The sequence below is a fragment of the Salmo salar genome, chromosome 09 (genome assembly GCF_965601325.2).
Source record: "Salmo salar chromosome 09, fSalSal1, whole genome shotgun sequence".
NCBI classification, from domain to species: domain Eukaryota; kingdom Metazoa; phylum Chordata; class Actinopteri; order Salmoniformes; family Salmonidae; genus Salmo; species Salmo salar.
Window position 1 is genome coordinate 66,843,585 of NC_138299.1, and position 27,995 is coordinate 66,871,579.

The following is a 27,995-nucleotide window of genomic DNA, read 5'->3' on the forward strand; positions in this document are numbered from 1 at the left end:
AAGCACTTCTTATGTGTTCAGGACTCCGTGACTATTCATATTTTTTCCTTTCTAAGATGAGTTATTTTTGACCTTTCGAAATGAATTCGGATGTGTTTTCCTCTCCTCTTTCTCCTGACTTTGTGATGTGAGCACTTTGGGTTGATTTGGTGAACCATGCATCGTCTTCTCTACGCCCATGTCTTCCTGTGCTGCTTCAGTGTGGCCCATTCCTTCTGTCCTTCCCAGTGCACTTGTGTTTACCACGGACGGAGTGATGGAACGGGGACCAGGTATTTACAATTGTTTCTTAGAGGACGGTGTCTATAGATATTTTATTATAGTGTAATCTGGGCCCTTTTCCACAGATATACAGCATCACTATCTTTTTAAAATGGTCCATGTATGTATAATAATGATCATAATTCATATTGAGTTTTATCATGATTATTTTACCTGTTTTGCCATCTGGCAACTACGAAACATTTACATTTTGATTAATTATTATGTCAAGACAGTGGGTCCTTCTCAGTATTTATTTACATTTTTATCAAATTCATTCATTCATTCTAGCAGACGTGTAGGAGGTTTGCTGTTTGTTTTCCCCTGGAAACTGAATTGTAGGTTTGATTGAATACACAGATATACAGTATTAGAACATATGATCCAAAGCTCTCTAATAATTCACATAATGCCCCTCTTAGACTTAGTTCAATAGAGGAGTTCAATAGAGGAGCACTTTTTTTTCTCTCAATACCTATCACATGTTTAGGATGACCGGAATTCAAGAGTTCGGAAAATTTTTGGAGTCTTGAAAAACAGTCTGTTTGCAAGTAGATAAAGGAAAAGGATGATAGAACAACTTTTCAAAAGTTCCACAAGTATGTAAGAAATTAACTGTGCAGGTGGAAGCACAAAGTATAAGCCTACACGCCATCCAGCTCAGAGGTCTATAATCCTGGTCCGTTGTCTGGGCTTTTGTTCCAGCCCAGCACTAACACACATGACTCAACATATTAAGTGCCAGATTATCAGATGAATCAGGTAGTTTAGTAGGCTACTGGGCTGAAACAAAATCCTGCACACCCTGTGGTTCTCAAGGGCACAGACTGAACCCCCCGGATTGTAATCACTTATCTGACTAGACTGGATAGGCCGAAGCTATGTAATGGATCCATAGATTTGACCAATCCAGAAAAATGATAACTCCATGGAACGGAGAGAGGAAAGATTTGTGATGCAAACTACATGACCAAAAGTATGTGGACTGCTGCTCGTCAAACATCTCATTCCAAAATCATGGGCATTAATATGGAGTTGGTCCCCCCTTTTGATGCTATAACAGCCTCCACTCTGTTGAAAGTCACTGAATTATTCAGTAAGGCCATTCTACTGCCAATGTTTGTCTATGAAGATTGCATGGCTATGTTCTCGATTTCATACACCTGTCAGCAATGTGTGTGGCTGAAATAGCTGAATCCACAAATTTAAAAGGGTTGTCCACATTCTTTTGTATGCATAATTTTAGTATTTTATTTATTTCACCTTTATATAACCAGGTAGGCCAGTTGAGAACAAGATCTCATTTTCAACTGCGACCTGGCCAAGATAAAGCAAAGCAGTGCAACAAAAACAACACAGAGTTACACATAAACAAACATATGTAACCAAGTCCATGTTTTCTGTTCCTCTCAGATCGGTGCTCTGCAATGACCCAGACATGTCCGACATCCCCGTCAACGTCCCCGTGGATACGGTCAAACTGCGGGTGGAGAAGACGGCTGTGCGGCGCATCCCCACCGAGGCCTTCTACTATCTGAACGACCTGCGCTACCTGTGGATCACCTATAACTCTATCTCCTCTGTGGACGCCGCCGCCTTCTACAACCTCAAGGTCCTTCACGAACTGCGTCTGGACGGGAACCTGATTTCCATCTTCCCCTGGAAGTCCCTGAAGGAGATGCCCAGTCTGAGGACGCTGGATCTTCACAACAACCGCTTGACCACTGTGGCCGTGGAGGCTACCCCATACCTGGTCAACATCACCTATCTGGATATCTCCAGCAACAAGCTGACCACTCTGTCTTCGGACTTCGTGGATATCTGGCCGCCTTTCAACGGAATGCCCGTCTCCTCCAACTTGTCCCAGAAAGTGGTGCTAGGTAAGATAACTGAGAATAGGGTGTGAATGGGTGACATGGAGATGAGGGTTTAAGGTTAGGACTTAACACACCCTCACTAGCTACTGGTTGTGCATGCTTTTGCCCATCTCTAGAAAACTTGCTTCTACTGATCAGCTGCTCTTCAGGAAGACTTTGATTAGCTGACTCAGTTGTATTAGAGCAGGGCTGGAGCAAAACCCTGCACTTCCAGTGGTTCTCCAGGAGGTGGGTTGGCCAACCCTACAGCAAAGCAGGTATTCAGAGATAACAGAAGATGGGATTTACCTGCATAGGAGTGTGTAGAGTTTTTGGTCGTTACGTAGCCCATAAATGCATTGTGTATACTTAGTGACTCCTAACTTTAACCCAAAGGCATATTTCAATCTTCACATTGAGGTTCCAATACCTATTTGGGTTATTTTTTTAATGTTATTTTGGACACAGTATTTGCACCATACCGCAGTTATACTGCACTCGAATTGCAATCTTGTTTCGTAAGGACACATGTAACCAGTCCCACAAATATTATAAACATTCACACAAGCCTAAGGTTAACCATTAGAAAGTTGAATAAATTTGATCCTGTATCAGTGGTTAGGGGAGACTTGGACCTCCTCAGGTCTGAATCTGTCCAGGCACACAGGTCTCAGACCAGTCCCTATGTCCAACACAGACCACTAATAACAGGAACACATCCCACAATTATTATTGGGCAGTGTTAACTATACCATTTATAGATTTGTATTTAGTTAAGTATTGGGGGGGGGGGGCTCAAGTGGAGTGTTACATTTAAATATGCTCTGGATAAGAGCATCTTGACTAAATAATATATACTGCTCAAAAAAATAAAGGGAACACCTAAACAACACATCCTAGATCTGAATGAATGAAATAATCTTATTAAATACTTTTTTCTTTACATAGTTGAATGTGCTGACAACAAAATCACACAAAAATAATCAATGGAAATCCAATTTATCAACCCATGGAGGTCTGGATTTGGAGTCACACTCAAAATTAAAGTGGAAAACCACACTACAGGCTGATCCAACTTTGATGTAATGTCCTTAAAACAAGTCAAAATGAGGCTCAGTAGTGGGTGTGGCCTCCACGTGCCTGTATGACCTCCCTACAATGCCTGGGCATGTTCCTAATGAGGTGGCGGATGGTCTCCTGAGGGATCTCCTCCCAGACCTGGACTAAAGCATCCGCCAACTCCTGGACAGTCTGTGGTGCAACGTGGCGTTGGTGGATGGAGCGAGACATGATGTCCCAGATGTGCTCAATTGGATTCAGGTCTGGGGAACGGGAAGGGCCAGTCCATAGCATCAATGCCTTCCTCTTGCAGGAACTGCTGACACACTCCAGCCACATGAGGTCTAGCATTGTCTTGCATTAGGAGGAACCCAGGGCCAACCGTACCAGCATATGGTCTCACACGGGGTCTGAGGATCTCATCTCGGTACCTAATGGCAGTCAGGCTACCTCTGGCGAGCACATGGAGGGCTGTGCGGCCCCCCAAAGAAATGCCACCCCACACCATGACTGACCCACCGCCAAACCGGTCATGCTGGAGGATGTTGCAGGCAGCAGAACATTCTCCACGGCCTCTCCAGACTCTGTCACGTCTGTCACGTGTTCAGTGTGAAACTGCTTTCATCTGTGAAGAGCACAGGGCGCCAGTGGCGAATTTGCCAATCTTGGTGTTCTCTGGCAAATGCCAAACGTCCTGCACGGTGTTGGGCTGTAAGCACAACCCCCACCTGTGGACGTCGAGCCCTCATACCACCCTCATGGAGTCTGTTTCTGACCGTTTGAGCAGACACATGCACATTTGTGGCCTGCTGGAGGTCATTTTGCAGGGCTCTGGCAGTGCTCCTCCTGCTCCTCCTTGCACAAAGGCGGGGGTAGCGGTCCTGCTGCTGGGTTGTTGCCCTCCTACGGCCTCCTCCATGTCTCCTGATGTACTGGCCTGTCTCCTGGTAGCGCCTCCATGCTCTGGACACTACGCTGACAGACACAGCAAACCTTCTTGCCACAGCTCCCATTGATGTGCCATCCTGGATGAGCTGCACTACCTGAGCCACTTGTGTGGGTTGTAGACTTCGTCTCATGCTACCACTAGAGTGAAAGCACCGCCAGCATTCAAAAGTGACCAAAACATCAGCCAGGAAGCATAGGAACTGAGAAGTGGTCTGTGGTCCCCACCTGCAGAATCACTCCTTTATTGGGGGTGTCTTGCTAATTGCCTATAATTTCCACCTGTTGTCTATTCCATTTGCACAACAGCATGTGAAATTTATTGTCAATCAGTGTTGCTTCCTAAGTGGACAGTTTGATTTCACAGAAGTGTGATTGACTTGGAGTTACATTGTGTTGTTTAAGTGTTCCCTTTATTTTTTTGAGCAGTGTATATACAAAAGTATGTGGACACCCCTTAAAATTGGTGTATTGGCTGTTTCAGTCAAAAGTGTATAAAATCAAGCACACAGCCATGCAATCTCTATAGACAAACATTGTCATTCGAATGGCCCGTACTGAAGCGCTCAGTGACTTTCAACGTGGCACCGTAATTTTTATTGTAATTTAACCTTTATTTAACTAGGCAAGTCAGTTAAAAACAAAATCTCATTTACAATGATGGCATTCGATGCCACCTTTCCAACAAGTCAGTTCGTCAAATTTCTGCCCTACTAGAGCTGCCCCAGTCAAATCTAAGTGCTGTTATTGTGAAGTGGAAACGTCTAGGAGCAACAACGGCTCAGCCGCGAAGTGGTAGGCTACACAAGCTCACAGAACGGGACCTCCCAGTGCTGAAGAGCATAGCGCATAAAAATTGGCTGTACAAAGTGAGGTCCATACAGAAATGGTTTGTCGAGATTGGTGTGGGATAACGGGCCTGCTGTCACGGTTGTCGTAGGTTAAAGACCAAGTCGCAGCGGGTTGCGTGCTCATCATTATTTTATTTATAGGTGAACACACAAAAACAATAAACAAAGAACGACAGTACGACAGTGTCGCAGGCTATACACAGCAGTGCAAAAACAATCTCCCACAAAGGGACAGGTGGAAAACAGGCTCCCTAAGTATGACTCTCAGAAACAATGATGTACAGCTGTTCCTGATTGAGAGCCACACCAGGCCAACAAAGAAATACACAACATAGAAACCCTAGAATACAAAACAAGAACATAAATCAAAAACCCCGGAACACATAAATCCAACACCCCTCTACATACACACACACCCCGAACCATATAAAACAAATACCCCTCTACCTAAATACATAGCCCAAACCACATGAAACAAACACCCCCTGCCACATCCTGACCAAACTATAATAACCAAAAAAAACTATTACTGGTCAGGACGTGACACCTGCACAGAGCCCTGACCTTGAACCCCATAGAACACCTTTAGGAGGAATTGGACCGCCGACTGCGAGCCAGGCCTTATCGCTCAAAATCAGTGCCTGACGTCACTAATGTTCTTGTGGCTGAATGGAAGCAAGTCCCTGCAGCAATGTTCCAACATCTAGTGGAAAGTATTCCCAGAAGAGTGGAGGTTAAGGGGGGACCAACTCCATATTACTGTCCATGATTTTAAAATTAGATGTTTGACGAGCAGGTGTCAACATACTTTTGGTCATGTATTATATATAGCCTATATAAAGGAAGAGAAGCTTAGGCCTAACCCCAGAGAGATAGGGAAAGAGAGAGAGATATGCTGGTGGCATGCTACGACACCGACATGCATTTATTTATGTCAGATGGCTACTGCATCTGTCATACAGATATAGATGTACAGAAGGAGGCTAATTTGTAAATTTTCTATCCAAATATTTTGTATAAAGATAAGCATTATATTGTTAGATTATAGAAGTATCTATTGTAGGCCTGAAACAGTGATTGTGAAATTGAAGTAAATACTTATTTATTTTTTCATGAGCAGTGATTGTTAATTGAAGTCGATCATTGTTTCTCAATTTTATAGTCAATTAAATCAATTATTTTATGTTTTTCAATTTTATAGTTTTTAAATTTTATGTATGCAATCTCATAGAAAATGTTTGTCTGTTTTCCCTGTCAGTTCTTATCTTGCTCCCTCTGCAAAATAAAGTTATTTCTGTAAAAGTTATTATATTCCATTACATTCTACAGGATGTCAAGCACCTCAACCATTGAAAGTGCTATTTCTTTAAACATGGACACCAGAAAAAATGTAACAACAATTATACATTTTTGTAGAGCAGGTGCTTTATGTTATCCCTCTTCTGGACAGCCTGGTTCCGGAGGGCCACTCTGTTGTCTGCAGGATCAGGGACTGGCTGAATGTTATATGCCACAACATGGTCTTCGTCTACAGAACCAGTAAAAGTTTGGACACACCTATTATTTTTACTATTTTCCACGTTATAGAATAATAGTGAAGACATCAAAAACTATGAAATAACACATATGTAATCATGTAGTAACCAAAAACGGGTTAAACAAATCTAAGTATATTTTAGATTCTTCAAAGTAGCCACCCTTTGTCTTGATGACAGCGGTGCACACCCTTGGCTTTCTCTCAAACAGCTTCATGAGGTAGTCACCAGTAATGAATTTTAATTAACAGGTGAGCCTTGTTAAAAGTTAATTTGTGGAATTTCTTTCCTTCTTAATGCGTTTGAGCCAATCAGTTGTGTTGTGACAAGGTAGGTGTGGTATACAGAAGATAGCCCTATTTGGTAAAACACCAAGTCCGTAAGAACAGCTCAAATAAGCAAAGAGAAATGACATTCTGTCATTACTTTAAGATATGAAGGTCAGTCAATGCGGAACATTTCAAGAACTTTGAAAGTTTCTTCAAGTGCAGTCGCAAAAACCATCAAGAGCTATATTGAAACTGACTCTCATGAAGACTGCCACAGGAAAGGAAGACCCAGAGTTACCTCTGCTGCAGAGGATAAGTTCATTAGAGTTACCAGCCTCAGAAATTGCAGCCCAAATAAATGCTTCACAGAGTTCAAGTAACAGACACATCAACATCAACTGTTCAGAGGAGACTGCGTGAATCAGCCCTTTGTGGTCAAATTGCAGCAAAGAAACCACACCAATAAGAAGACGAGACTTGCTTGGGCCAAGAAACACGAGCAATGGACATTAGACCGGTGGAAATCTGTCCTTTGGTCTGATGAGTCCATATTTGAGATTTTTGGTTTCAACCGCTGTGTCTTTGTGAGATGCAGAGTAGGTGAATGGATGATCTCTGCATGTGTGGTACCCAGCATGAAGCATGGAGGAGGAGGTGCGAAGTTGTGGGGGTGCTTTGCAGGTGACACTGTCAGTGATTTATTTAGAATTCAAGGCACACTTAACCAGCATGGCTACCACAGTGTTCTGCAGCGATACACCCTCCCATCTAGTTTGCGCTTAGTGGGACTATCAATTGTTTTTCAACAGGACAATAACCCAACACACTTCCAGACGGTGTAAGGGCTATTTGACCAAGAAGATGTGGGATGGAGTGCTGCATCAGATGACCTCAACCCAAATAGATGGTTTTGGATGAGTTGGACTGCAGAGTGAAGGAAAAGCAGCCAACAAGTGCTCAACATATGTGGGAACTCCTTCAAGACTGTTGGAAAAGCATTCCAGGTGATGCTGGTTGAGAGAATGCCAAGCATGTGCAAAGTTGTCATTAAGGCAAAGGGTGGCTACAGTACCTTGAAGAATCTAAAATATATTTTGAATTGTTTAACACTTCTTTTGGTGTTATTGCATAGTTTTGACGTCTTCATTATTATTCTACAATGTCGGAAATTGTAAAAATAGAGAAAAACACTTGAATGAGTAGGTGTGTCCAAACTTTTGACTGGTACTGTAAGACTGGTACTGCCCTAATGGATGAGGACCATGTTGAATGAGAACCAGTTAAATAAAGGCTAAATAAATACATTTAAAAATGTTGTGGAGTACTCAAGCATTGGCGATGGTATCTGTGATTTTCTCCAGCAGCAGCGTGTTCAGAAGTTGGAGCCTCCTCCATTTGCACTTTGAGAGCCCAAAGGACGTCTCAATTTGAACTCGGGTGGAGCTGTGGATCTGCTTCAATCTCTTATGCTCGTCCAATAGTTGACCATTGTCCCTGAATGGCACATTTAGATCCAGGCTTTGGGGATAAGCAGTAGCCCAAGAGGTAGTACTGCTCTGTATCCCTTCTTTCTTTTCTTTCCAAAACTCTTGAACGTGCCGTCCTTGGCCAGCTCTCCTGCTATCTCTCTCAGAATGACCTTCTTGATCCTAATCAGTCAGGTTTCAAGACTGGGCATTCAACTGAGACTGCTCTTCTCTGTGTCACGGAGGCTCTCCGCACTGCTAAAGCTAACTCTCTCTCCTCTGCTCTCATCCTTCTAGACCTATCTGCTGCCTTTGATACTGTGAACCATCAGATCCTCCTCTCCACCGTCTCCGAGTTGGGCATCTCCGGCGCGGCAAACGCTTGGATTGCGTCCTACCTGACAGGTCGCTCCTACCAGGTGGCGTGGCGAGAATCTGTCTCCACACCATGCGCTCTCACCACTGGTGTCCCCCAGGGCTCTGTTCTAGGCCCTCTCCTATTCTCGCTATACACCAAGTCACTTGGCTCTGTCATATCCTCACATGGTCTCTCCTATCATTGCGATGCAGACGACACGCAATTAATCTTCTCCTTTCCCCCTTCTGATAACCAGGCGGCGAATCGCATCTCTGCATGTCTGTCAGACATATCAGTGTGGATGACGGATCACCACCTCAAGCTGAACCTTGGCAAGACGGAGCTGCTCTTCCTCCCGGGGAAGGACTGCCCGTTCCATGATCTCGCCATCACGGTTGACAACTCCCTTGTGTCCTCCTCCCAGAGTGCTAAGAACCTTGGCGTGATCCTGGACAACACCCTGTCGTTCTCCACTAACATCAAGGCGGTGACCCAATCCTGTAGGTTCATGCTCTACAACATTCGCAGAGTACGACCATGCCTCACACAGGAAGCGGCGCAGGTCCTAATCCAGGCACTTGTCATCTCCCGTCTGGATTACTGCAACTCGCTGTTGGCTGGGCTCCCTGCCTGTGCCATTAAACCCCTACAACTCATCCAGAACGCCGCAGCCCGTCTGGTGTTCAACCTTCCCAAGTTCTCTCACGTCACCCCGCTCCTCCGCTCTCTCCACTGGCTTCCAGTTGAAGCTCGCATCCGCTACAAGACCATGGTGATTGCCTACGGAGCTGTGAAGGGAACGGCACCTCCATACCTTCAGGCTCTGATCAGGCCCTACACCCAAACAAGGGCACTGCGTTCATCCACCTCTGGCCTGCTGGCCCCCCTACCTCTGAGGAAGCACAGTTCCCGCTCAGCCCAGTCAAAAATGTTCGCTGCTCTGGCACCCCAATGGTGGAATAAGCTCCCTCACGACGCCAGGACAGCGGAGTCAATCACCACCTTCCGGAGACACCTGAAACCCCACCTCTTTAAGGAATACCTAGGATAGGATAAAGTAATCCTTCTAACCCCCCCCCTTAAAAGATTTAGATGCACTTTTGTAAAGTGGTTGTTCAACTGGATATCATAAGGTGAATGCACCAATTTGTAAGTCGCTCTGGATAAGAGTGTCTGCTAAATGACTTAAATGTAAATGTAAATGCTCTGGCAGAGGGTGGGCCTTTACGTCACTGGTTCTATACAAGCATGCATCATGCACAGAACCAGCGTTGCCCGCATAGCCATGCCGCACACAGCTTGCAGCTGGAAGCTGGGCTGGCCTTCACGATTTATGTAGGCATCCCGTATTTCGGAAGGTCCCCTGATGGGAATGTGAGTGCCATCAACATGTATGCACCCAATCACACCAGGGAACCCTCTGAGCCTCCAGAACTAGAAACTGGGTGGGTGTTTGTCACTTTATGTAGGTGGTCATCAGCTGGTTCAGGCCATCTACTATTTGGAGCAGTTACTGGTGTTTCCGACCTCCCTTTGCAAAGAGGTCGGAAACACCACAAAAACTCTGCTGTTTGGCCAACAGCCACAGAAAGGCCAACATGCGATCCTACAGGCTTCTCCTCTGTATGGAGGAGACACAATATCTGAAAAACAAAACAAAATTGGATTCTGTCATGTTAGTGTTTTGTCCTTCACCACTGTAACACAGAGGCAATTATTAACGAATCAATTTTCTATTGTTCATTATAGTCTTACTGTTCACAATGTAGGCTACATTTGAATTATGTGCCCTTTGTGGCAAGTGTTGATAGGTAAGGGGCCTTATAAATAATATACAGTACTTACTGTATAACGTTGTAACGTCTGCTTCCAACACACTCTCAAATACGTAGATCCCCTGAACGCTGCTCACTTTCCAGCCCACAATCTCAAACACATAGATCCCCTGAACGCAGCTCACGCTCTAGATCCCAATCACCTGAATTCTGATCACCTGTTCCCACACCTGTATGTCATTATCACACACTATTTAGTTCCGTTCTTTGCACCCCATCATTGTGAGGTATTGTTTTTCCCCGTTGTTTTGATCCTCCCGTGTATAATAGTTTTTTCCTGCCTCACTAACGATGCCTTTTGCCTATTCCCTGCCTGTACTTTAGCCTAGCGGATTTCTTGTTATCAACCTATTGCCTGATCTTCCGTACGACGTTACTAGTCTTTTTCCCTGACCGTATTGTTGCCTTTTTGGACCCCCTGTGTATGACCTGCCTGCCTCTGGACCCAGCTACCTGCCTCCTCCTGTGGTCCTTTACAAATAAACACCTGCTGCACCCTGCACTTTAAACCAGCTCTGTCTCACATTGTGCTCATTACAAACATGGATGAGCGATGGCCGCGCGGCATAGGCAAGATGCAGTAGATGGTATAGAACACAGTATATACATATGAGATTAGTAATGTAGGATATTTAAACATTATTAAAGTGACGTTATTTAAAGTGACTAGTGATACCTTTATTAAGTCCATTAATTAAAGTGGCCAGAGATTTCAGTCTGTATGTTGGCAGCAGCCTCTCTATGTTAGTGATACACCATCCAAAAGTGTAATTAATAATTTCACCATGCTCAAAGGGAAATTCAATGTCTGCTATTTTTATTTTTACTCATCTACCAAAAGGTGCCCTTCTTTGAGAGGCATTGGAAAAACTCACTAGTGTTTGTGGTTGAATCTGTGTTTGAAGTTCACTGCGCGACTGAGGGACCTTACAGATAATGTTTGTGTGGGGCACAGAGATACTGTAAGGTAGTCATTCAAAAAATCATGTTTAACACTATTATTGCACACGGAGTGATTCCATGCAATTTATTATGTGACTTGATAAGCACATTTTTTACTCTTGAAATTATTTAGGCTTGCCATTCCAAAGGGGTTGAATACTTATTGACCTAAGATATTGCAAATCAAATCAAATGATATTTGTCACATACACATGGTTAGCAGATGTTAATACGAGTGTAGGGAAAAGCTTGTGCTTCTAGTTCCGACAATGCAGTAATATCTAACAAGTAATCTAACAATTCCCCAACAACTACCTAATACACACAAATCTAAAGGGGTGAATGAGAATATGTACATGTAAGTATATGGATGAGCAATAGATGGTATAAAATACATCATATACATGGGATATGAGTAATGTAAGATATGTAAACGTTATTAAAGTGGCATTATTTAGAGTGCATTGTATAAAGTGACTAGTGATCCATTTATTAAAGTGGCGAGTGATTGCGTCTCAATGTAGGCAGCAGCCTCTCTGAGTTAGTGATTGCTGTTTAGCAGTCTGATAGCCTTGCGATAGAAGCTGTTTTTCAGTCTCTCGGACCCAGCTTTGATGTACCTGTACTGACCTCGCCTTCTTGATGATAGTGGAGTGAACAAGCAGTGGCTCGGGTGGTTGTTGTCCTTGATGATCTTTTTGGCCTTCCTGTGACATCAGCGCTGTAGGTGTCCTGGAGGATGAGGAGGTTGAGGGCGGTGCAGTTACCGTACCAGGTGGTGATACAGCCCAACAGGATGCTCTTGATTGTGCATCTGTAAAAGTTAGTGAGTGTTTTAGGTGGGCAAGCCACATTTCTTCAGCCTGCTGAGTTTGAAGAGGTCGCTGTTGCGCCTTCTTCACCACGCTGTCTGTGTGAGTGGACCATTTCAGTTTGTCTGTGATGTGTATGTCGAGTTACTTAAAACGTCCCACCTTCTCCGCTACTGTCCCATCGATGTGCTCCCTCTGCTGTTTCCTGAAGTTCACTATCATCTCCTTTGTTTTGTTGACGTTGAGTGAGAGGTTTTTTTCCTGACACCACACTCCGAGGGCCCTCACCTCCTCCCTGTAGGCCATCTCGTTGTTGTTGGTAATCAAGCCTACCACTGTAGTGTCGTCTGCAAACTTGATGATTGAGTTGGAACCGTGCATGGCCACACAGTCATGGGTGAACAGGGAGTACAGGAGAGGGCTGAGAACGCACCCTTGTGGGGCCCCAGTGTTGATGATCAGCAGGGTGGAGATGTTGTTTCTTACTTTCACCACCTGGGGGTGGCCCGTCAGAAAGTCCAGGACCCAGTTGCACAGGGCGGGGTCGAGACCCAGGGTCTCCACCAAGTGGTGAAGGTAGGAAACAACATCTCCACCCTGCTGATCCTCAACACTGGGGCCCCATAAGGGTGCGTGGTAGCAAGACGTCGATGTCCGTGACGGGGCTTGTTTTCTTTTTGTAATCTGTGATTGACTGCAGACCCTGCCACATACATCTCGTGTTTGAGCCATTGAATTGCGACTCTTTTGTCTCTATACTGACTCTTTGCTTGTTTGATTGCCCTGGGTTGGAATAGCTGCTTCCAGTCACCTTGCCTTGATTAAACGCGATGGTTAGCGCTTTCAGTTTTGCGTGAATGCTGCCGTCAATCCACGGTTTCTGGTTAGGAAAGGCTTTAATTGTCACTGTGCATTCGGCATCTCCGATGCACTTGCTAATAAACTCGCTCACCCAGTCAGCGTATACATCAATGTTGTTGTCTGAGGCTATCCGGAACATATCCCAGCCCACATGATCGAAGCAATCTTGAAGCGTGGAATCCAATTGGTCAGACCAGCTTTGAATAGACCTGAGCACGGTCAGATATGCCGAAGGCAGGGCCGGGAGGGCTTTGTATGTATCGCGGAAGTTAGAGTAGCAATGATCCAGAAGGCGACTCTGACAACATATCCCGAGTGAGCCATGTTTCCGTGAAATAGAGAATGTTACAATCTCTGATGTCTCTCTGGAAGGCAACTCATACCCTTATTTTGTCCATTACATTGGCGAGTAATATGTTCTGGAAGCGGTGGATGGTGTGCTCACCTTCTGAGTCTGACCAGTAGGCCACTCCGTCTGCCTCTCCTGCGGTGACCGCGTTGTTTTGGGCTGGCTGTAACGACTGTCGTAGAGAGGGGACCAAAGCGCAGTGTATTGAGTGCTCATGATGAAATGTATTTTAACACAGAACACTAAAGAAAATAACAAAAGCGAAAACGATCAGCTCACAGTTCTGTCAGGTACATAGACTAAACAGAACACGACTACCCAGAAATGCAGGTGAAAAAAATTAAAATACTTAAGTATGATCTCCAGCTGCCTCTAATTGGAGATCATCCCCCCCAAAAAAACATAGAAATAGAAAACTAGAACTAAACATAGAAATAGAAAACATAGAAAAACACAAAACACACCCTGTCACGCCCTGACCTACTCTACCATAGAAAATAAAATCTTACTATGGTCAGGACGTGACATCGGCCTCTGGGATAAGATCCCATGTCCAGGGTGAAGGTCCGAACTAAGGATCCGCTTTAGGAAAGACGTATTCCTGGTCGTAATGTTGGTAATTTGACATCGCTTTTATATCCAATTTTCTAGGCTCACAATGTAAGAAATAATACATAAAAAAACAAGGTGACCATCTCTGTCGGCTCGTCCGAAAATGAGACCGAAAGGCGAAGTCGTTGTAGCGAGGGATGACTTTCTCCATAACCATATACATTTTATGAATAGAATGGGCGTCCCCATTTAAGTCCATGATGGCATAATGGGGGGACTGGCGGTTATTGAGATTGTACCCATAGGAGCACAGCAAGAAGCAAAAGCAAGACGCAAAAGCAGGAAGTGAACCCATCAACATGTGCTGTGATTTGTTGATTCAACTCAACTGACATTACAAAAATTCTATTTCATTGCCACATCAGTTAACATAATTTGAATAAACATTCTACGTTACCATGGAAATTATTGTATCATGAGTTTACCAGTTAAATTGCCAGTGTTAGAGCTTCCAAGCCCATTCTATTCATTATTTTTCTCTATGCACATGAACCTTGACTCACTTTTCGGTGTTGATACACCCACTAAAATCTGCAGCCACTCCGTGACATTGGGAATAGGATCTGAAAAGTAATCCATTATGGCAGAAGCCATAGCTAAATCCAACATTTTGCATGGTCGGTCCATTATGTTATCAGCAAGAATAGCTAGAACTAACGGAATGCAATGTTTGTGAGAAAAAAAACGTTACAAATTATGTTTTTAACAAACACAGTTCACAGCAAATGTTTGCAAATGCATTGCTTGTTGAATGCGCCTCTTGTCAACTTATTTTAGATCCACCTCAAAAGAAGTGGGGAGTTAAAGTTATCATGCAATGATACTCCCTTTCTGACCACTGGCTTTGACAAATCTAATTTGCTATTTTTCCATGCTTTGATTTGCACAAGCATGCCATGTATTTTGGGCTTTACACTAAATCTCACAGATTGTGAAGGTGTCTGAAGGTGTAAGCAGGCCCTCAGATGTACTCAACTTTTAATTGACATGTCAAACTCTGAATAGAAAGCTGATGTACCAACTGATGTATCCACTGATGTATCCATCTTTAAGAGCATTCGGATTCATTAAAACAAAAAAAATTAATAAATGGGGACTTGGTTAGGGACTTACAGTTACAATGGGACATTTTTTTTTTTTTTTTAATTTAAAAAATGAATTATTGATAATTAAGCAATAATGCTCAAGGGGGTGTGGTATATATGGCCTATTAACTGTACCATGGCTAAGGGCTGTTCTTAAGCACGACGCAACGTGGAGTGCCTGGATACAGCCCTTAGCCTTGGTATATTGGCAATATACCAAAAATACCTGATATGCCTTATTGCTATTATAAATTGGTTACCAATGTAACCAGTTTATAATATACTATACTCTTTGTGATATACTCTTCAGATCACAACATGTACAATAGACACCTATCAACTAAGCTAGCTGCAAAATATGGACTTCATTATGACTGAAGAAAAATGTAGACTGTTATGACTGAAGATTGTCCAGCTTAAAGAAAACACTCCCTCTTCCACTCTCTGTCTGAGAACTAGCTTGAAGAGTGGGGTACAGCGGCGGCCGCTGATTGGCTGAATACCCAGGGCACGAGGTGGTTGGATTTGTCAACAAAGCAGCATGACAGAGATATGATGCCAAGTTTTTGAACTACCGGAGTGTTTCTGTAAGAAGATTATGTATATAAAGTGATCTGTGCATTTGAACAACAGCATTTCACTTTCGCATGTCAAAAACGGAATTATCACTGCTGCACATAATGCAACTGTTTTTAAGAGATTAGATTATACCACACTGAACAAAAATATAAACGCAATATGTAAAGTGTTGGTACCATGTTTCATGAGCTGAAATAAAAAATCCCCAACATTTTTCAAACGCACAAAAAACGTATTTGCCTCAAATGTTTTGCACAAAGTTGTTTACATCCTTGTTAGTGAGCATTTCTCCCCAGTGGGAGAAAGCAAATAGGATGCAGTCTATCACAGTGCCATCCATTTTGTCACCAAAGCCCCATATACTACCAACCACTGCGACCTGTATGCTCTCATTGGCTGGTGCTCACTACATGTTCGTCGCCAAACCCATTGGCTCCAGGTCATCTATAAGTTTTTGCTAGGTATAGCTCCGCCTTATCTCAGCTCACTGGTCACCATAGCAATACCCACCTGCAGCACGCGCTCCAGCATGTATATTTCACTGGTCATCCCCAAAGCCATCACCTCCTTTGGCCGCCTTTCCTTACAGTTCTCTGCTGCCAATTACTGGAACAAATTGCAAAAATCACTGAAGTTGGAGACATATCTTCCTCACTAACTTTAAGCGTCAGCTGTCAGAGCAGCTCACCGATCGCTGCAGCTGTGCACAGCCCATCTGTAAATAGCCCATCCAACCAGCTACCTACCTCATCCCCATATGTGTTTTTGTTTTTCTGCTCTTTTGCACACTAGTATTTCTACTTGCACATCCTCATCTGCACATATATCACTCCAGTGTAACTTGCTAAATTGTAATTACTTCGCCACTATTGGCCTATTTATTGCCTTACCTCCATACTTCATTTGCACACACTGTATACAGATTTTTTTTTTCTATTGTGTTATTGACTGTACGTTTGTTTATCCCGTGTGCAACTCTGTGTCGTTGTTTTTGTCGCACTGCTTTGCTTTATCTTGGCCAGGTCGCAGTTGTAAATGAGAACTTGTTCTCAGCTGGCCTACCTGGTTAAATACAGGTGAAATAAAAAAAAATAAAATACATGGCTGCACCCTTGCCCTGTGCCCTGTGAAATTCATACAATAGTGCTTAATGAATTTATTTAAATTTACTGATTTCCTTATATGAACTGTGACTCAGTAAAATCTTTTAAATTGTTGCATGTTGTGTTTATATTTTTGTTCAGTGTATATAGAATAAGCAGCAAGCTCACGAACAAAGAGTCCACCGGGGAGAATGGTTGTCACTAGTTACCACAGCTACAAAGTCATAAAGTCTGCCTATTTCTACAATTTCTCTTCTTAAAATGTGATTTTAAACCTAACCTTAACCCTAACACTAACCACACTACTAACCTTATGCCTAACCCTAAACTTAAATGAAGACCAAATAGGTCATTCTTGTTTTCATGAATTTTTACAATATAGGCCCTAGACTGTTTTGACTTGGCTGTGGCTGTGGTAACTACTGGAAACCAGCGAGAATGCAACATGCATGCAGATGCAATAAGTGGAAACACATTGTCTAACTGGAGATCGCTAACTAACATAATGTCACAAAACATTATGCGCTAGACAGTTACATTTCATTCTGAAATAACTTCATATTTCACAGTTAGTCAGATATTAGTTTAAAAAGATTAGACATTGGCATGGGAGCTAACCAGGTCCGTGATGAGATGGTTCTAGCTAGTCTATCCCTCTGTCCTTTGACTCTGGTTGGATGTAGTTGTCCGGTTTATCAGGTCCTAGGATCCCATGACTGTTATGATTATTTATTTACAAGTTAATTACAATTTGCTTTTTGCTTTAGGGTCATCTGTACCTGATAGAGCAGATCTAGTCTCAAGTGTGGAAGTAAGCCGTCTGGCATGAGAGACTCATTGGGATGGACACCAGAGCAGACCCTGAAGTTCTGACTGAACGGATGCACGTTTGAGCGCCCCAGGATGGTCTTTGTGCTGTTTACTTTGAGCTGTTATAATTTATGCTATGAAATCCTACTATTTCACTGGGGCAGTTCCCCCTCACAGCAAATAGCTGGCAAAACAATCCAAGCAATGTTTGCACAACCTATGCTCCCCACAGAGGCAGAGCTGCTGCTGCTGGCTGTCACTGAGGGACAAATTATTACGTAACTGAATAGCTTGTTTTCAACAATATATTTTTGAAACAGAAACATTTGTAAATTTACCACACTTTTATGAGCATTTAACACATAATCCATTAATTATAAAATTATATAATTTCTATATAATAGTTTTTATAAAAATATTTGTACTTATTTTTTTTACACCAATTGCATTTTTTTTTTTTTTTTTACCAATCATAAGTGGGGCACAGCCCATAATGCCCTAATGGGAAGGTGAAACTTTCCACAGTCTCAGGTCCTGAGCGCTCTGCAGCAGGTTTTCAGGATCTCTCTGTACTTTGCTCCGTTCATCTTTCCCTCAATCCTGACTAGTCTCCCAGTCCCTGAAGCTGAAATAATCCCCAAAGCATGATGCTGCCACCACCATTCTTCACCGTAGGGATGGTGCCAGGTTTCCTGTTTAAGGACAGGCTATTTTATCCCTGACGAAAAAGCTTGTTGTACTGTATGCCCTGGCGGACTTGAAGGAGAAACAAGATTAGCTTTTCCCTAAGGAAAACACACAATGTCCCATGTACAGAATATAGACACCTCCTGTACCATCACATGATAGAATACCCATTTCAGCACTGTTCAGAGGTTGGCCCACTTCAATACTGAAAGGCTGCATCAAGAGGCTATCACAGAGCAATATTTGATCTAGTCTTTAGTACTACAATTTTCTAAACTTAAGTTTTTAATGTTACCCTAAGTCTGATTTAAAGAGTTAGAAATTAAACAAATGCTTAGTGGTTAATGTTATTTTTTCCAATAGGTCTATTACAATTTTTGTCAATTGCATACAAACATTTTTTGGAACAATGTGGTCGATTTTCAAAACAAAGATAACAAGACGCAGAACTCTGTGTCCTTTTGCAAAACAGAAAGTCAGTCTGTCTTTTAAAATTCCCAGTAGATCAATACATTTTCTTTGCAGTCAAAGACGATCAAAATTTGCATTTACAACTATCCAAAGATGCAGAATTATGGACAAATACTCTCCTTTTATGCATATTTCACCGAACAATTGAATGCACATCAAATCAAATATTATTCCTGATTTTAAATAAAAAGCACACAGTGAGCAGGATTCATTAATCACTATCATAACAATACAATTCCATGTATTCAATACATAGGCTGGTTTGCATAGTTTTGTAGACTTTCCATTGGCGCACAGAAACACAATCCACAATTGAAGTAAGGAAAGCTGAATACAATGGAGGAACACAACGTATATGTATATATAGGCTTCAGTACACACCCAGGCAAAGCTCTATAATTGAAGGTCACAATGTTGGAGAGGGGATGACTTAGTAGTAACCCAAAGGGACTTAGAAGTTCTCTGCATGTCTGCAATATCGTAAAAAATCATTCAAAATTTGACAGTCCCCATTGCCTAGATCTTTCCCTATATTAGACATGTTATGACACTGATGGGGTGATTTAGTATTTTGTGCAGTAGTATTCACTGATTGATGGAAAATGTATCTTCTGATGAAAACAATGTGTTGATATTCAGTGAACAAAACACTTAAGAGTCAATTTTGTATTCACTTTTGACATTTGTATTTAAAGTTTTGCAAAAGATGGTCTAAGATATGCAAGTCAGGTACAACGGAGAGAAAATGATCAGAAGTTCTGTAAATGTATTAGAGCATTTGATCATTGCTGTTCTGCTATAGATACGTTTCAACACATATTCAAAAATAGCTTGAGAACAACTGTAAAGGGGAAATCAGCAGTTCAAACAATAACAAAGCGGCACCCCACCACTAGTTTGGTTAAAGCTAAGGAATGGGGCTCGAGAAATGTAACCACTCAGAAATTCATAGATAGAGCTATGGATAGAAGGACTGACTATCCATGACATCAAAATATAGTTTTAACCATATTTTGAGGCTTCACAGTGTTTGTTTACAATTACAGTGTTTACATACATTGGAGTAAAAAAAAGCTTATATTTGGGGTTTTGATGGGGTAGTACATTTGTACTAAACTCATGGGATATGTCTACGTTATATTTAAGCAATAAGGCACAAGGGGTGTGGTATATGGCCAATACACCACGGATAAGGGATGTTCTTAGGCCCGACGCATCACGGAGTGCTGTAAAAAAAAATGTTTTTCCTACCCGTGGTATACGGTCTGATATACCACAGCTGTCAGCCAATCAGCATTCAGGGCTCGAACCACCCAGTTTATAATCTTCAATAATCAATGGGTATACAGTATATAATTAATTTAATAGCCAAAAATGTAACAACTGCAGATTGTACCTTTAAAAAAACAGGTAGGGCTGGGAAAAAAGCTAACACCAGATTTAGAGTTTGCTGTTGGGTTGGCCGCAGTTAAGTCCCACTAATCTGGTTAACTTTACTACAGTGGGCTAAATCAGGGTTTCTTGGTAGTCTTAAACACATCTTTTCACACTTGTCGTCTGGAATGAAGGACCAAAACGCAGCAGGAATGTGGATGCTCATCTTGATATTTATTTGAAATCAAAATGAACACCAAAATAACAAACTCACGAACAACAAAACAGTCTTGTAAGGCTCACACAGGCAAAACAAGAAACAATCTCCCACAAACACTACACCAAACAATTACCCATATATAGGACTCCCAATCAGAGGCAACGAGAAAGCACCTGCCTCCAATTGAGAGTCCAACCCCCATTAACCTAAACATAGAAATACAACTAACTAGACTAAACATAGAAATACATTAACATAGAACAGTGCCCAAAAACCCCGGAATACATAAATCAAATACCCTTCTACAAAACCACCACCCCAAACCACATAAAACAAATATCCTCTGCCACGTCCTGACCAAACTACCATAACAAATAACCTTTAAACTGGTCAGGACGTGACACATCTACTTTGAAACAAAAGTATACACCTCACACACATGGTTATGGGCTAAAAAAAAGTAACACCAGTACCATGTTAGATATAGAGTTGAAATGTATTCAATTTTGAGTTTGCATCCCAATATTACACTTAACAGCATATATAATGCATTCGGAAAGTATTCAGACACATTTACTTTTTTCACATTTTGTTACATTGCAGCCTTATTCTAAAATGTATTAAATTGTTTTCCCCCTCATCAATCTACACACAATACTCCATAATGACAAAGAAAAAACAGGTTTTTAGAATTTTTGTTTGCAATTGTATTCAAAAAAAAAAAAATGAAATATGACATGTACTTAAGTATTCAGACCCTTTACTCAGTACTTTGTTGAAGCACCTTTGGCAGCGTTTACAGCCTTGAGTCTTCTTGGGTATGACGCTACAAGCTTGAAACACCTGTATTTGGGGAGTTTCTCAAATTCTTCTCTGCAGATTTTCTCAAGCTCTGTAAGGTTGGATGGGGAGCATCACAGCACAGCTATTTTCAGGTATCTTTTCATGTCTCTCCAGAGATGTTCGACCAGGTTCACGTCTGGGCTCTGGCTGGGCCATTAAAGGACATTCAGAGACTTGTCCCAAAGCCCCTCCTGTGTTGTTTTGGCTGTGTGCTTAGGTTCATTGTCCTGTTGGAAGGTGAAACTATCCCCAGTCTCAGGTCCTGAGCGCTCTGCAGCAGGTTTTCAGGATCTCTCTGTACTTTGCTCCGTTCATCTTTCCCTCAATCCTGACTAGTCTCCCAGTCCCTAAAGCCGAAATAATCCCCAAAGCATGATGCTGCCACCACCTTGCTTCACCGTAGGGATGGTGCCAGGTTTCCTTAAGACGTGACGCTTGACATTCAGGCCAAAGAGTTCAATCTTGGTTTCATCAGACCAGAGAATGTTGTTCCTTATGGTCTGAGTCCTTTAGGTGCCTTTTGGCAAACTCCAAGCAGGCTGTCATATGCATTTTACTGAGGATTGGCTTCCGTCTGGTCACTCTACCATAAAGGCCTAATTGGTGGAGTGCTGCAGAGATGATTGTCCTTCTGGAAGTTTCTTCCATCTCCACAGAGAAACTCTGGAGCTCTGTCAGAGCGAACATTGGGTTCTTAGTCACCTCCCTGACTAAGGCCCTTTCCGCCGATTGCTCAGGTTGGCCGGACGGCCAGTTCTAGGAAGAGTCTTTGTGGTTCCAAACTTCTTCCACTTAAGAATGATGAAAGCCACTAAACACCTGTTTTCACTTTGTCATTATGGGGTATTGTATGTGATGAGGAACAACTTTTTTTTAATCAATTTTAGAATAAGGGTGTAACGTAATAAAATGTGGAAAAAGTCAAGGGGTCTAAATAGTTTCCGAATGCACTGTACATCACAAAAGACAGTAATATAACAAAACCGTTTGACATAGAAAAACTGAATTTTCGGCGTTTGAAAATAAATAATGTTAATTAATTATGAAATTATTAAAAATATTAATAACATTCCACCCATGAGGCCACTAGAGGGAGATTTGGTTATTTGACTGCAAGAAAGGCTACAGGGTTTCTGCAACACACATGCACTTCCACGTGCGTGCGTGTGTGTGTGTGTGTGTGTGTGTGTGTGTGTGTGTGTGTGTGTGTGTGTGTGTGTGTGTGTGTGTGTGTGTGTGTGTGTGTGTGTGTGTGTGTGTGTGAACGTGCATGTGTGCATGTGAGAGAGAGAGAGAGAGAGAGAGAGAGAGAGAGAGAGAGAGAGAGAGAGAGAAGGAGGGAGAGAGAGAGAGAGAGAGAGAGAGAGAGAGAAGGAGGGAGAGAGATAGAGAGTTTGTGTATATGTGTTCATGTGTGTTTGAGTACACTGAACTGTACACTGAAAAACAATATTCTGGGGTGAATTGAAATTGACAAAAAAAGAAACAACATATGTCATTTAGATGATTTGTTAATTTCATTTTCCACAAAAATGTAAACTTAGACTCAATGATATGACGTAGATGCAGAAAGTAAACTGCAGAGTGGGTACATTTCTCCCACAAGTAAGAGCACTGAAGCTTGACGCTCAACTTCTCCGCTGTTCTGGTGCCCTGGCTACTACACTGTACACAACGTGAAGCAAACCTGTGCACATGCGCAGATACTTTGTGTGAGTGTGTGAGTCTACCTTTAACAACAAATCCAAGTTAATATGGTGCTCCAAATGTAAGTATCCTGATGCGGGTAACCAAAGAGAGAGAACATTGAGTGATTTATTTACTCATATAAACTTAATAAGTTTAAGTTCTTGCAACAATGTGCCACGGGGCTCCGAATGTGCCACGGGGCTCCGTTTTTAGAGGATTGTGGGTAATTCAAAATGTTTAGTCTTGATGAAAATTTTACATAATGTTTTAAGCATGTTTGAAGAAAGAAAATTGATATTTGTATTTTAGTATTAAGCAGCCTGCTGTGCCATGAGGTGTAATGGATCATGATGAACGGATATCAAAACTGTCAGACAAATTGACGTTCAACGATGAGACCATCGATTTCTACAATCACCGCTCTTCATGACAGAGGCAGAGAGGCAAACAGCATGCTGCAACACTGTGGTTCTACCTCCAATTTTTTTCATATATTTTTTTTATTTAGCTAGGCATTAAGAACAAATTCTTATTTACAATGACAGCCTACCCTGGCGTGTGGTCGAAATAACACTGAAATTGTGAAAATTATGATAGTGTCCTAGAATTTCATGATGTTCTGGTGGAATGGAGTTTTTTGGCCCACAACATGACATCACAATCTGATCTGATTTCTGACCAATGATCAATCATTTTTTATTTGCATTTGTATCGTCATACTTTGAAGGGGTAAGCGGTTTGGTAAATCTGATCATTGCAGAAGGATGGCTCAGTTGTGACACTACTGTATGCATACCTAGAATCAGAACACTGAATTATAATTCTAGCTGTTCAAAAAAGTAACTATGTATAGTTTTTGTTCTATAATTTGGGTGGAAATATTTATGAACATGGAAATCATGGCATATTATGCAGTGAATGTTTTTGTTGAACTTAGATATGTACAAGTTAAACAGAGATGGGAACATATCATGTTAGAGGTATACTTCAACTAAAATACAAATTGTGTATAATTTGTGTATGAGCTAGGAGAAACTCCAATTTACGTTAATAGCCACATTAGCATAAGCATGGATCACAGCATTGCTTGCATGTTCTTAATCTCGGATCCACTGCCATGTTCCCTAACCTTTTCACAAACATAAATGTAAGTTGAATTTAACATAACATTCACAAACATTTCCACTTTTGTCCTCTGCAGGTCTTCAGGACAACCCGTGGGTCTGCGACTGCAGGATCTCCAAGCTGATCGAGCTTTCCAAAATGTCTGACACGTCAGTGGTACTAATGGACCAGTTCCTGTCTTGCAGCGGGCCTGAAAACCTGGCTGGTGTTATGTTCCAAAGGGTGGAACTGGACCAATGTCTCAAGCCATCCGTCATGATGTCAGCCACCAAGATCACAGCCTCGGTGGGCAGCAACGTGCTCCTGCGCTGTGATACCACGGGTTACCCCACGCCTACCCTCATCTGGACTACTTCAGATGGCTCACGTGTCAACAACACAGGTATCAACAGTGAAACATTTTATTATAAGAAAATGCATACAGTGTATTATTCAACATGTTTATCAAAAAAAAAAAAAAATTACAAATTCCTTTGTTAAGATTTACTTATGTTCTACAGTTATCATTCAATAAAATAATCTTTGTGATTCAATAAAATAAAGTCTACATCTTGGCAATGATTAAGTATTTGCATTTACATGATCTACCTATAGTTGTCCAGGAGTCTCCAGGAGAGGGTGTCCGATGGTCCATCATCAGCCTGAATGGGGTCTCGTACAAAGACAACGGGGAGTACAGCTGCAAGGCTAAGAACTTCGCCGGCAACGCAGAGGCTGCCATCACCCTGTCTGTGGCAGGTTATGTCACTACAAACATGCCTCCAGAGAGGCCCAACATAGAGGCTGCAGGGAATAGCCTATCCACAACGTCCTCTGCTCCGGAAACTGGCTTCTCAAACTCCCCTAGTGCGCCGTCTACCACTACCGCCCCACCCACGACCACGCACCCAGCCATCTTGCCACCCATCCTCACCAAGAAGAAACCCACGCCCAGCAACGTGCAGCAGATAGCACCATCCAAACCATCCGAGATCACACAAGGCAGCGACAGGAAGCTAGCGGCAGATCAGAGTGAAAAGAAAGATGATTCCAAGTCTGTCCAAGATCTCGAGATCGTGGAGGAAACGCCGGATAGCGCGGTTCTACTCTGGACGACCGAAGGTTTGCCGAGCAATGCACCTCTCACCGTTGTTTATTCCACTTATGATGAGGAGGACAACTCCAAAAGGACAATGGATACCGATGCCGGGAGTGGCAAAGTTCTACTCGAAGGCTTGACTTCTGGAATGAGATACCAGGTTTGTCTGGTTTCCAAGGGAAGTGCAGCGGGAAAAGACCCCTGTATCAACTTCTTCACCCTGGACCTTGTTGAGGACAATGCTGCGAACAAGCTGCTGATGATAATCAGCAGCTTTGCCTGCGCCGTGGCTTTACCTGTCATTGGTTTGCTGGTCTACAAGATCCTCTCACTCTATTGCAGGAGCAATGTGCCTTCTTCGGACGAGGAGCTATCTAAAGACACGTATGTGAAGTTTGAGACGATATCAATGAAGCAGAGGACCTTGAACGCTAATTCCGCTGAATTGTGGACCTACAGGCAGACCAAGGAATCCCAAGAGAGGATGCTCCTCTGTTCCAGGTCAAGTATTGACTCACAAATGACATACAAGAGTGACAGTTCCAGATCAGAATTTTTGTGCTAGCGTTCGATTAAGACTTTTCATGACTCGAAAGTTAATACAAACTCTGGAGATCTTTTTGAGGAAAACTACAAGGTTTTGCATGTTCAAAGCTTTATGACAATAATTGCCAGATGAATCACTGTTTGTTACAGCCTTAATTTCTTTGTAACAAAAAAAACGAACTTTGAGATACAGTGAGCTCCAAAAGTATTGGGACAGTGACAAATGTTTTGTTGTTTTGTACTCCATCAATTTGGATTTGAAATGATACAATGACTATGAGGTTAAAGTGCAGACTGTCAGCTTTCATTTGAGGGTGAAATGTTCAAAAATTACAGCACTTTTTGTACATAGTCCCTCCAAATATAGTATATTGGGACAAATTCACTTATATGTGTATTAAAGTAGTCAAAAGGATATTATATGGTCCCATATTCCTAGCACGCAATAATTATATGTTGGATGCATTTGCTGTTTGTTTTGGTTGTATTTCAGATTATTTTGTGCCCAATAGAAATTAATGGTAAATAATGTATTGTGTCATTTTGGAATCACTTCAATTGTAAATAAGAGTAGAGTATGTTTCTAAACACTTCTACATTAATGTGGATGCTACCATGGCTACGGATAGTCCTGATAGTCCACTGTCACAATTCTTTTGGAGCTCACTGTAGGTTTGTGACAACACCAATACCGCGATATTCAGAAGTATCGTGGCAAGTAAACAAACCATGTTTCAATTTCTTGAGGAAAACAGCCCTATTGGCAAAACAAACAGCATTATATTGTCATAGTATCATCATCGTATTCTACTGCGCACAGATGTCAATTCAACGTCTATTCTAGGTTGGTTCATTGAAATTACATGAAAACAACGTTGATTCAACCAGTGTGTGCTCAGTGGGCTCATGATACTGGTATCGTAACAACTCAATTTTGATATTGCTGTCTTTACAGCTCAGAGCTTAAATTAAAGTCAGTTGAATGCAATTTTCCATAATACTGTAATCAAATAGTATGTCTCAGTGTTCATTATGGCCTACTTCTTTGTCACTATACACTACACCGTACCAGGTTTAAACAGATATGACATTCATTGATCTCAATATGGTATCAACAGACATACCTGCTATCCTATTCCATGTAAGTCCAACAACACATTTATTTATACTGCTGGCAATGGTGACAAGAATTATTCACTTAAGGTCAAACCTTCAAGCTAATCGATGCCTTACGTTCCTAAAACATTTTCTCGCTCCCTAGTATATTAAAAGATTTGACCTGCCCAACAAACAAATGCCACAGTTTCTGTGTGACCTGTTGCATATATTTGTACATACAATTGTATTGTATTCTTATTTTTAATAAAACAAATCTTTATGCATTTCATTTCTTCATATTTCATATAAGCATTTGGGTATACATGGCAGTGTTGGTCAGTGTGATGCACCACTTACAGTGCTGTCATAGGCTATCTGTACAACAACTCCACTATTGTCTATTAGGTGTGGTCTTTCCCAATGTGATAATCTCTGGTCTTTGTCCATGAATAATGGGATTCTGTGCCCTTTCCTCACTTGAGCAACAGGTGCATATATTTCTCAATGTTACAACCCTTCCTCTGTCCTCTCTGTCGATCCCACAGTGAGCTCCACTTCCACTGTCTCACAGATGTTAGGTATTGAGTATGTGGATGTCTGTACATACACCAACCATGTGTGTGACTGTGTATATGAGCATGTAAATGTCAAAATATATCCACTGTCACCCATGTGTGTTCCTTTCCTATCCCACTGGCTGGCGAGCACAGTGAGAAAGCGGGACCGTAATCAATGGGTCACGGCCTTCTGGGTGCCTGAACAGGCATGGCCGTAAATCCCGATAACATGGGTGGAGCCGGAAAGACATTCCCATGGATACCCTGTCCTATGCCCCCAGCTGCATGTGTCTGGGTTCTGCCCGTCATGCCAGCTGTTCTGTTAACGTGACAATGGCCAAGGTGTTTGACAAACAGATGGGATGGTGTGGTGATGGGATTGGTTAGTGGGCCAGAAACCTGCTAGTCCTGAGCACATCCCCTTGCCTCTTTGGTAACACTTTACTGTGTTCTTACTATTGTGTCGTTATTCTTCAGTGTAACATACAATCATTATAGTAGCTAACACAGTAATAAAAACACGAGTTATTGTGTTACCATGTCCCTCAAAATACAACAAAAGAGTTAAGAGTGACACAGTATTCTAAGGTGCATTCAAAGACATTTCCAAATACATCATAGTGTTTAGATGACAATGAGAGTCCAAAGTAAAATTTCAAATGTTGTCAACAGAGGTGAAATCACAAGACAAAGGCCATTGTTTAGGCACGTTTCCAACT

At 42.1% G+C, this 27,995-nt stretch overlaps 1 protein-coding gene across 1 annotated transcript; it reads left to right on the plus strand.

Moving 5' to 3' along the window:
• On the plus strand, positions 1–27,841 carry LOC106611600 (leucine-rich repeat, immunoglobulin-like domain and transmembrane domain-containing protein 3). The gene is made up of 4 exons (XM_014211989.3): positions 1–272; positions 1,675–2,141; positions 24,074–24,379; positions 24,592–27,841. The coding sequence occupies exons 1-4, from the start codon at positions 157–159 to the stop codon at positions 25,638–25,640; spliced, it is 1,938 nt and encodes a 645-aa protein (XP_014067464.1). The 5' UTR covers positions 1–156; the 3' UTR covers positions 25,641–27,841.
• Positions 27,842–27,995: the final 154 nt, after the last annotated feature.